This window comes from Hyla sarda, chromosome 11 (genome assembly GCF_029499605.1).
Source record: "Hyla sarda isolate aHylSar1 chromosome 11, aHylSar1.hap1, whole genome shotgun sequence".
Classification (NCBI taxonomy): Eukaryota; Metazoa; Chordata; class Amphibia; order Anura; family Hylidae; genus Hyla; species Hyla sarda.
In genome coordinates this window covers 92,066,148-92,078,567 of record NC_079199.1, presented here as the reverse complement: position 1 = coordinate 92,078,567, position 12,420 = coordinate 92,066,148, and the positions used below count along the sequence as shown (strand labels likewise).

The following is a 12,420-nucleotide window of genomic DNA, read 5'->3' as shown; positions in this document are numbered from 1 at the left end:
TCGCCGCTGTCAAAGTTGGGGTGAATCAAAGACCAACCCCCCCCCCCCCTCGCAGCACGATCACGGGGGGGGGGGGGGGGTCGTTCCACTATGGAGGTAGCTGGAGGGCTTACCTCTCTTACCTCTCCTGCTGTGGCTGTCCCGGCTCTGGGATTGATAGAACCTGTCTGAACCAGACTTTATCAATCAGGCGCAGAACGCACATATCAATGTGGTTCTATGGAACCACATTGATCTGTATGAGGAATCTACTGATTCCTCCTATAAGTCCCCTAAGGGGACTAAAAGTGTAAGAAAAAAAAATAGCGTTAAATAAAAAGTTTAAAAAAACACCCATTAACCCTTTCCATATTAAAAGTTTGAATCACCCCCCTTTTCCCAAATTCCATATAAAAAATATGTAAACATAATAAAAATAAACATATGTGGTATCACCGTGTGCATAAATGTCCGAACTATAAAAGTAGAATGTTAATTAAACCGCACAGTCAATGGCGTAAATGTAAAAAAAATTCCAAAGTCCACAATTGCGTATTTTTGGTCACTTTGTATACCCTAAAAATGTATAAAAAGCGATCGAAAAGTCCCTTAAAAATAAAAATGGTACCGATAAAAACTTCAGATCACGGCGCAAAATATTAGCCCTCATACATCCCTGTATATGGAAAAATAAAAAAGTTATAGGGGTCAGAAGATGACAATTTTACACATACTAATTTTGGTGCATGAAGTTATCATTTTTTTAAGTAGTAAAATAAAATAAAACCTATATAAATTAGGTATCCTTGTAACCATATGGGAATACAGAATAAAGATATGGTGTCATTTTTACCAAAAAGTGCACTGCGTAGAATTGGAAGCCCCCAAAAATTACAAAATGGCTTTTTTTTTTTTCCATTTTTGCCCTACAAATTTTTTTTTTCTGGTTTTGCAGTACATTTTGTGGTGAAATGATTGATGTTGATTGGTACAATTGGTGGCGCAAAAAAAAAGACCTCATATGGGTCTGTATGTGCATAATTTTAAGTGCTATCATTTTTAGAAGGTGATGAAGAAAAAATAAAAGTGCAAAAACGGAAAAACCCTGCTTCCTTAAATGGGCACTGCCACCAACTTTATTTTTTGATATGTTGTAGTACTTATTTACTACAACATATCTAATATATTTTCTATAATTTATTTTTTCATTTTCATGGTGAATTTTCCATTTGAAAACCAGCCACTAGGGGTCTCCCTCCTAGTGGCCGGCTGCAGCACAGCGTGACGTCACACCTGAATTCGGACCGATTGAGGCCGGGCATTCGGTCCTAATTCATTGGAGGAGAGATGTTTAGGGGAGTTGGTGGTTATAACGGGGGTTGTAGGAGACTGGGGTTCCGGGTTTCAGAAGGGGGGGGGGGGTGACGGAGGGAATGGGGTAGTGCCGCATGGCACTAACTTATAGTTCATCTACATAGGGTGCCTCCAGCTGTTTCATTACTACAACTCCCAGCATGCCCTGACAGCCAATAGATGTCAGGGCAAGCTGGGAGTTGTAGTGGTGAAACAGCTGGAGGCACCCTGTGTAGATGAACTAAGGGTGGAAGTGTCGGCCCCAGCAGGCATCAGTGACATGGTGCCTACTGGGGAAGTCTGCCTGGTAGTGAGCACACTACCAGGCAGACAAAAAGTTATTTTTAATATAGTACAAAAAAAAATTAAAAGCAGGGAGGGGGTTAGGGATAAATGGGCAATAGGCAGGGACAGAAAAAAAAATTATAGAATGGTAGGAGCTACCCTTTAAGGGGTTAAATGGGCACTATCATTAAAAATAAAAAAATCTTTCTAATATACTTTGTTTAAAAAAATTATGTTTTCTTTGTTTTAAAAAGTTGCCACTAGGTGTCTCCCTAATTGTCCAGAGCACATTACATTTTCCCCCATCTCTTGCCTAGACTTTGGACTCCTGCTGGCCTGGCAGAAGTCTAAACACAGGAAATGCAGTCTGGAGTGCTGAGGGGGGGGGGGTGCAGCCTTAGCCAATCATAGCTCATCTCACACTGAACTGCTCTGGGTTGTGTGTAGCAGAGTGAGGGAGGAAGTTCTCCCCCGTATGGCTTCAGATGATGTCACACCTGCTGGGGAACGCTCCCTTCCCAGTCTGTGGATCTGATTGAGACTGAGCAGAAAATACAGAGCAATATCAAGGTAGAAAACTAAAAAATTATAAAAAGAAAGGCAGGGGGTGGTTTATCATGATGGGAGGAGTCAACTGGGAGGATTATAACATTTATCAAGATCATGAGAGGTACTTTATAAAGCATACCTGTCAGATCCACAAAAAAAAAGAAATATGTTACCCAGTACCTAATCTTCACCATGTATATATAATTGGGCCGATGCCTGGTATTAAAGGGGTACTCTGGTGGAAACATTTCTTTTTTTAAATCAACTGGTGCCAGAAAGTTAAACAGATTTGTAAATGAGTATCAATAGATAGAAAATAGCAGGCGGCACTCCAGGTACTTGTGCAATAAAACCGCTTCTTTATTTGCTCGAATAGCAGGTTACAGCAGAGAGGAACACACCAACAGTTTCACGTCCACCAGAACGCTTTCTCAAGGCCTTGAGAAAGCGTTCTGGTGGACGTGAAACTGTTGGTGTGTTCCTCTCTGCTGTAACCTGCTATTCAAGCAAATAAAGAAGCGGTTTTATTGCACAAGTACCTGGAGTGTCGCCTGCTATTTTCTATCTATTGATACTGCTTTATGGACTATGTCTATTTGAGGCAGGCACTGGCAGTGCTACCGTGGATGGGTGGTCTCGGACGATCCTGGACTCAAGTGTGTATATGACTGGCTGGAAAGGTGCATGCAGTAAATACTCTCTTGACGTTTTAGATTTGTAAATGACTTCTATTAAAAAATCTTTACCCTTCCAGTACTTTTTAGCAGCTGTATGCTACAGAGTAAATTCTTTTTTGTCTTGTCCACAGTGCTCCCTGCTGACACCTCTGTCCGTGTCAGGAACTGATCAGAGCAATATAGGTTTGCTATGGGGATTTTCTCCTGCTATGGACAGTTCCTGATACTGGCATCAGGTGTCAGCAGAGAGCACTGTGGACAAGACAAAAAATAAATTCAAAAAGAAAAGAATTTTCTCTGTAGTATACAGCTGCTAAAAAGTACTGGAAGAGTAAAGATTTTTTAATAGAAGTAATTTACAAATTTGTTTAACTTTCTGGCACCAGTTGATTTAAAAAAAAAAAAATAATGTTTTCCATCGGAGTATGCCTTTAATCCTTTAGACGCCACGATTGAAGTTGATTGCGGCGTCTAAATGTGGGGGTTCACGTGCCGATTAGCTCAGCGGAGCTGATCGGAACATCCATGCGGGTCCCGATCAGCTATGTGGATGGCGGGAGGGCCCTTACCTGCCTCCTCGCTGTCTGATCAGTGTTCTGATGTCCCCAGTCAGCCATGGCAGGCCAGAGCAGCAGAGCACCGATAACACTGATGAATGCTGAGCCAAAACTCAACATTGAACAGTGTATGCAATAGTATAGTCCCCTATGGAGACAGAAAAAAAAAAAAGGAAAAAGTGTAAAGAAAAAAAAAAAGGAAAAAGTGTAAAGAAAAAAAAAAAAGGAAAAAGTGTCAAGAAAAAAAAAAAGGAAAAAGTGTAAAGAAAAAAAAAAAAAAGGAAAAAGTGTAAAGAAAAAAATAAAAACAGTTAAAGTGAATTAACCCTTTCCCTAATTAAAGCTTGAATTGCCCCCTTTTTCCCATTTTTTAAATAAAATATGGCATACGGAAATCAAGACACATTTATTACGTCTCCTGCACCAAAAGAAGTCAGAAAAAGGACAAAGGGCATGTGACTAAGGCTATGGTCCCATGGCGGAATGTCTGTGCGGAATACAGCATTCTGCTGAAATTCTGCCAGAGTCTTTGCAAAACAGAATTTGAGCAGAATTGCTGAATTTCCACCCTGTGAACATAGTCACTGGGGTTCTATGTGCCGCCCAAGATAACCCCAAATTTGGACAAGACAGTCTACACATACATCAGTCAAACAACATGCGCCACTGTGATAAATCTGGCAATTTTATGGATTGGCCAATTAGGTTTAGTCCGTTCCCCTCGATGGGCCATCACTTTCTAGGTATGGTGACTATATGTGGCTGTTATCGAGTCCTTTTGTGGTCTTGGTACGTGTAGGGGGGGGGGGGGGGCTGACACCTCTTACAGCTGCATCATTGCGGCCAAATTGTAGAAAGATATTTACACTCATTTCTTAACCACATCCCTCCCACTTCCTTCCCCAACATTTTTATGTTGAGCTTTAGAAGAATAGACAATAAATCTTAACCCATTAGGGTTTTTTTGTTTGTTTTTTGGCAGCCTCCAGCTGTTGTAAAACTACAGCCGTTGGCTGTCCGGGCATGCTGGGAGCTGTAGTTTTAAAACCGCTGGAGTCACCCTGGTTGGAAAACACTGCTTCAGTGCTATTTATCAACATGACCCATATGGTGCTAGTGATACCGCCAAACAGTTCTAGAGATGCTGAGCATAGACGTACAGAGGACAAATATAGTGCTACCCATGCTACCATAGAGATGACGCCATATAGTATATAGATGACCCCCATATAGTATATAGATGACTCCATATAGTATATAGATGGCCCCATATAGTATATAGATGACCCCATATAGTATATAGATGACCCTCATATAGTATATAGATGACCCCATATAGTATATAGATGACCCCATATAGTATACAGATGACCCCATATAGTATACAGAGGACAAATATAGTGCTACCCATTACTCTATAAGATGTTACATGACCCCAGATAGTGCTAGAGATTACTCCAAATAGTTATAGATGACCCCGTATAGTATATAGATGACCCCATATGGTATATAGATGACCCCATATAGTATATGGATGACCCCATATAGTATATAGATGACCCTCATATAGTATATAGATGACCCCATATAGTATATAGATGACCCCATATAGTATATAGATGACCCCATATAGTATACAGAGGACAAATATAGTGCTACCCATTACTCTATAAGATGTTACATGACCCCAGATAGTGCTAGAGATTACTCCAAATAGTTATAGATGACCCCGTATAGTATATAGATGACCCCATATGGTATATAGATGACCCCATATAGTATATAGATGACCCCATATAGTATATAGATGACCCTCATATAGTATATAGATGACCCCATATAGTATATAGATGACCCCATATAGTATATAGATGACCCCATATAGTATACAGAGGACAAATATAGTGCTACCCATTACTCTATAAGATGTTACATGACCCCAGATAGTGCTAGAAATTACTCCAAATAGTTATAGATGACCCCGTATAGTTATAGATGACCCCATATAGTTATAGATGACCCCATATAGTTATAGATGACCCCATATAGTATATAGATGACCCCATATAGTATATAGATGACCCCATATAGTATATAGATGACCCCATATAGTATATAGATGACCCCATATAGTATATAGATGACCCCATATAGTATATAGATGACCCGATATAGTATATAGATGACCCCATATAGTATATAGATGACTTCATATAGTATATAGATGACCCCATATAGTATATAGATGACTTCATATAGTATATAGATGACCCCCATATAGTATATAGATGACCCCCATATAGTATATACATGACCCCATATAGTATATAGATGACCCCATATAGTATATAGATGACCCCATATAGTATATAGATGACCCCATATAGTATATAGATGACCCCATATAGTATATACATGACCCCATATAGTATATAGATGACCCTCATATAGTATATAGATGACCCCATATAGTATATAGATGACCCCATATAGTATATAGATGACCCCATATAGTATACAGAGGACAAATATAGTGCTACCCATTACTGTATAAGATGTTACATGACCCCAGATAGTGCTAGAGATTACTCCAAATAGTTATAGATGACCCCGTATAGTATATAGATGACCCCATATGGTATATAGATGACCCCATATAGTATATAGATGACCCCATATAGTATATAGATGACCCTCATATAGTATATAGATGACCCCATATAGTATATAGATGACCCCATATAGTATATAGATGACCCCATATAGTATACAGAGGACAAATATAGTGCTACCCATTACTCTATAAGATGTTACATGACCCCAGATAGTGCTAGAGATTACTCCAAATAGTTATAGATGACCCCGTATAGTTATAGATGACCCCATATAGTTATAGATGACCCCATATAGTTATAGATGACCCCATATAGTATATAGATGACCCCATATAGTATATAGATGACCCCATATAGTATATAGATGACCCCATATAGTATATAGATGACCCCATATAGTATATAGATGACCCGATATAGTATATAGATGACCCCATATAGTATATAGATGACTTCATATAGTATATAGATGACCCCATATAGTATATAGATGACTTCATATAGTATATAGATGACCCCCATATAGTATATAGATGACCCCCATATAGTATATACATGACCCCATATAGTATATAGATGACCCCATATAGTATATAGATGACCCCATATAGTATATACATGACCCCATATAGTATATAGATGACCCCATATAGTATATACATGACCCCATATAGTATATAGATGACCCTCATATAGTATATAGATGACCCCATATAGTATATAGATGACCCCATATAGTATATAGATGACCCCATATAGTATACAGAGGACAAATATAGTGCTACCCATTACTCTATAAGATGTTACATGACCCCAGATAGTGCTAGAGATTACTCCAAATAGTTATAGATGACCCCGTATAGTTATAGATGACCCCATATAGTTATAGATGACCCCATATAGTATATAGATGACCCCATATAGTATATAGATGACCCCATATAGTATATAGATGACCCCATATAGTATATAGATGACCCCATATAGTATACAGAGGACAAATATAGTGCTACCCATTACTCTATAAGATGTTACATGACCCCAGATAGTGCTAGAGATTACTCCAAATAGTTATAGATGACCCCGTATAGTTATAGATGACCCCATATAGTTATAGATGACCCCATATAGTTATAGATGACCCCATATAGTATATAGATGACCCCATATAGTATATAGATGACCCCATATAGTATATAGATGACCCCATATAGTATATAGATGACCCCATATAGTATATAGATGACCCCATATAGTATATAGATGACTTCATATAGTATATAGATGACCCCATATAGTATATAGATGACTTCATATAGTATATAGATGACTTCATATAGTATATAGATGACCCCCATATAGTATATAGATGACCCCCATATAGTATATACATGACCCCATATAGTATATAGATGACCCCATATAGTATATAGACGACCCCATATAGTATATACATGACCCCATATAGTATATAGATGACCCCATATAGTATATACATGACCCCATATAGTATATAGATGACCCTCATATAGTATATAGATGACCCCATATAGTATATAGATGACCCCATATAGTATATAGATGACCCCATATAGTATACAGAGGACAAATATAGTGCTACCCATTACTCTATAAGATGTTACATGACCCCAGATAGTGCTAGAGATTACTCCAAATAGTTATAGATGACCCCGTATAGTTATAGATGACCCCATATAGTTATAGATGACCCCATATAGTATATAGATGACCCCATATAGTATATAGATGACCCCATATAGTATATAGATGACCCCATATAGTATATAGATGACTTCATATAGTATATAGATGACCCCATATAGTATATAGATGACTTCATATAGTATATAGATGACCCCCATATAGTATATAGATGACCCCCATATAGTATATACATGACCCCATATAGTATATAGATGACCCCATATAGTATATAGATGACCCCATATAGTATATACATGACCCCATATAGTATATAGATGACCCCGTATAGTATATACATGACCCCATATGGTATATAGATGACCCCATATAGTATATAGATGACCCCATATAGTATATAGATGACCCCATATAGTATATAGAGGACACCATATAGTATATAGATGACCCCATATAGTATATAGAGGACACCATATAGTATATAGATGACCCCATATAGTATATAGAGGACACCATATAGTATATAGATGACCCCATATAGTATATAGAGGACACCATATAGTATATAGATGACCCCAGATAGTATATAGAGGACACCATATAGTGGACTCCATATAGTATACAGATGACATATACAGCGCTCGTCTATCTGCTCAGTCTCCGCCATATCTCCTCTTCCTCTGATCCCCCGCAGTGTACACTGACAGCCGCCGCTCCCGGCTACTGAGCGGAGACGCGTTGTCATAGTAACAGCCAATCACCGCTCTCCTCTCTCGCGGCCTTCAGGTAGGGGAGCTGCGGATTTATATCTACGTCACTTCCGGGGTCCACAGTGTGATGCGGGGGGAGCTCGTGCGGATCCGCCAGTGAGTAGGTGGGTGACAGTCCGGGGGGCTCTTATGTCTCAGCTCTCCGGGGCCCCTTTGATGCTTTGTGTATTGGGGCTCTGGATTCCTACAGGTTATTAGACTGTGTCATTATTTACTCTTAATTTTATTTGTTTAGATTTAACATTATTTATTTATTTCATTTGTATTTGTCCATGTATGTAATCAAACATCATTTTATTTCTATATTTATTTTATTTGTATTTTTTTATTTTATTCTAAATTCATTTCAGTAGCACTGACCCCTTTGTAGGCAAAAATGTAAAAAATCCAATTACCGGATTATCAGATCCATAAAGCCCGTCCCGTCAATTGGAGGGTGCAAGATAACTAACTTCTGGAGATAAGCGGCGGTTAAAGGGGTACTCCGGGGGAAAACTTTTTTTTTTTTTTTTTATATCAACTGGTGCCAGAAAGTTAAACAGATTTGTGAATTACTGTATTTTTCGCCGTATAAGACGCACTTTTTCTTCCCCAAAACTGGGTATGAAAAGTTGGTGCGTCTTATACGGCGAATACCTACGGCCATCAACGACCGGGACCCACGGCTAATACAGGACATCACCGATCGCGGTGATGCCCTGTATTAACCCTTCAGACGCGGCGATCAAAGCTGACAGCCACGTCCAAAAATAACACTAACCCTGCTGCTCAGTCAGGCTGTTCGGGACCGCCGCAGTGAAATCGTGGCGTCCCGAACAGCCTACAGGACACCGGGAGGGACCTTACCTGCCTCCTCCGTGTCTGCTCCGTGCCGGGATCCCCTGTATGGCCGGCGCTCTCCTTCGACGTCGCGCATGCCGTCCCGTCATCCAATAGGAGCGGCGTGCGTAGCGACGTGATGACGGCGACGGAGAGCGTGTATCCCGGGGAAGAAGACGTCTGGAGCGCCGGGACACCACAGGGACGCGGCGACAGCGATGGAGCGACATCCAGGGCAGCGGTGACGGGTCCGGAGCGGCGGGGACACGTGAGTATTACCTCCTATACCAGTGGTCTTCAACCTGCGGACCTCCAGATGTTGCAAAACTACAACTCCCAGCATGCCCGGACAGCCAACGGCTGTCCGGGCATGCTGGGAGTTGTAGTTTTGCAACATCTGAAGTTTGACAGGTTGAAGATCACTGTTGGGTTCAGAATCTTTTTTTTTTCTAGATTTTGGACTTTTAAAATAGGGTGCGTCTTATATGCCGGTGCGTCCTATAGGGGTAAAAATACGGTACTTCTTTTAAAAAAAATCTTAATCCTTCCAGTACATATTAGCTGCTGAATACTACAGAGACATTTTCTTTTTTCTTTTTTTGGAACACAGAGCTCTCTGCTGACATCACGAGCACAGTGCTCTCTGCTGACACCTCTGTCTATTTTAAGAACTGTCCAGAGAAGCAGAAAATCCCCATAGAAAACATATGCTGCAGGGTGGAGCCTGAGGAAGCGCAATACAGCGTGAAACAGTTGTTGCTCCCCCCCCAGCCTTTAGTCTGCACCCGTCTACGTGTCATGTTGCATCTGTGATGGAATAAAGTCGTTCAAGTGAAACCTGGGGTGAGTGCTCCATTTCTTTTTTTTATTCTTTGCGAAGATACCCCTCCATTAATGTCTATGGAAGGGGGCGTGACGGCTAGTACATGGCAGTCACGCCTCCTCCCATAGACGTGAATGGAGGGGGTGTGGTGGCTGGCATCTCCAGTCATCAGGCACGGGGTGCTGCAGCGGAGGTTGCGGTGGTTCCCAGTGGCAGGACCCCCGCAATCTAACATCTCATGCCCTGTCCTTTGGATAGGGGATAAGATGCTTACTGTGGAGTACTCCAGTGGAAAATTATTATTTAAGATTTTTAAATTGCTTCTATTTAAAAATCTTAGAGAACGCCGGGGACTGCTCCTTTAGATAGGGGATAGGATGTCTAGGGGCGGAGTACCCCTTTAATGCCCTTTTGCTCTTCCTACAGCATATGATATTGGGCATCTTGCAAACCAACTATCCTATTAAAAAGTGTGAAAGAAGTTCCCAAAAACAGCTGTTACATTTAAGCCTGTAAACAGTTAAAGGGGTACTCCGCCCCTAGACATCTTATCCCCTATCCAAAGGATAGGGGATAAGATGTCAGATCGCCGGGGTCCCGCTGCTGGGGCCCCCGGGGTTCGCTGCTGCAGCACCCCACTATCATTACTGCGCCGAGCGAGATCGCTCTGCATGTAATGATGGGCAATACAGGGGCCGGAGCATCGTTGCGTCACGGCTCCACACCTCGTGATGTAACGGCCCGCCCCCGTCAATACAAGTCTATGGGAGGGGGCGTGGCAGTCGTCACGCCCCCTGCCATAGACTTGCATTAAGGGGACGGGCCGTGATGGCATGAGGGGTGGAGCCATGATGTCACGCTGCTCCGGCCCCTGTATCGCCCGTCATTACGCACAGAGCGAACTTGCTCTGTGCAGTAATGATGGCGGGTGCCGCAGAGGTGATCCCCGGGGGCCCCAGCAGCGGGACCGCGGCAATCTAACATCTTATCCCCTATCCTTTGGATAGGGCATAAGATGCCAGGGGCGGAGTACCTCTTTAAAAGAAAGGACCTTGCACATAAATAGGTTATTTAGGGATAGAACAAAAGAGCTAGTTTGTTTAAGAAACAGCACCACACCTGTCCGCAGGTTGCATGTGGTATTACAACATGGCTCCATTTACTTCAATGGTACTGAGTTGCAAAACCACACACAACCTGAGGACAAATGTGTTGAATATGGAGGCCATGTTCACACTGCGAAATTCTGGTACGAAATTCCCCTGAAAAATCCCACTCGGAAATTCCTCAAAATTTACAGCACATTGAGCCTCATTTACTAAGGCTTTTCTGAGTAGACTTTGTTCAGTTTTTTTTTGTTTTGTTTTTTGTGTTGCATGTGTTGTGCGCCAAAATGTCAAAAAAAACTACTTATTCTCCACTTTACTCTACAAACGGGTGTGACCATCAGATGGAAATAGGGCGTGTCTTCAAAAAAAACTTACATAAAAAAATAAACGCAAAACGTAGGGAAAATCGCGAAATACAAGATTCAATTGTAAATACCATGGAAAAATACCTCTCGGAAACAAAAAAAAACTACAAATAAAACTAAACTCCACACTAAGTAAATGAGGGCTATTGGGGGCCATTTATTAAAGGGATACTCCACTGGAAAACCTTTTTTATTTTATATTTTTTTATTTTAAATCAACTGGTGCCAGAAAATTAAACAGAATTGTAAATTCTATTTAAAAATCTTAATCCTTCCAGTACTTATCGGCTGCCGTATGATCGACAGGAAGTTCTTTTCTTTTTGAGTTTCCTTTCTGTCTGACCACAGTGCTCTCTGCTGACACCTCTGTGCATTTTATGAACTGTCCAGAGCAGGATTGGTTTTCTATGGGGATTTTCTCCTACTCTGGACAGTTCCTAAAATGAACAGAGGTGTCAGCAGAGAGCACTGTGGTCAGACAGAAAGAAAAATCAAAAATAAAAACTTCCTGTGGAGTATATAGCAGCTGATAAGTACTGGAAGGATTAAGATTTTTAAATAGAAGCAATTTAAAAATCTGTCTGGCACCAGTTGATTTAAAAAAAAATAAAAAATAAAGTTTTTAAGCAGAGTACCCCTTTAATGTTGGTGTAAGGTAGTAAAGATTTTACCCCTGTTTGCTTGGTGTATTGTTTGCACAGTTGCTCAAAATTTATCAAAAGTAAGAACTTGATAATTTTTTCTCAATTATAGAAACCAGTGGGCTGCACAGATTTAAAGGGGTACTCCACTGCTCAGCATTTGGAACAAACTGTTCCGAATGCTATAGCCAGCGC

The 12,420-nt window shown here is 40.7% G+C and overlaps 1 protein-coding gene across 1 annotated transcript in view; it reads left to right on the top strand.

Moving 5' to 3' along the window:
* The window catches only part of LOC130294957 (zinc finger protein 93-like), a 59,123-nt gene that overhangs the window by 36,564 nt on the left and 10,139 nt on the right, over positions 1-12,420 (top strand). Inside the window, exon 8 of the mRNA XM_056545113.1 lies at positions 8,406-8,572. Within this exon, the coding sequence (XP_056401088.1) occupies positions 8,406-8,572 (167 nt within the window). The remainder of the gene's footprint in view (positions 1-8,405; positions 8,573-12,420) is intronic.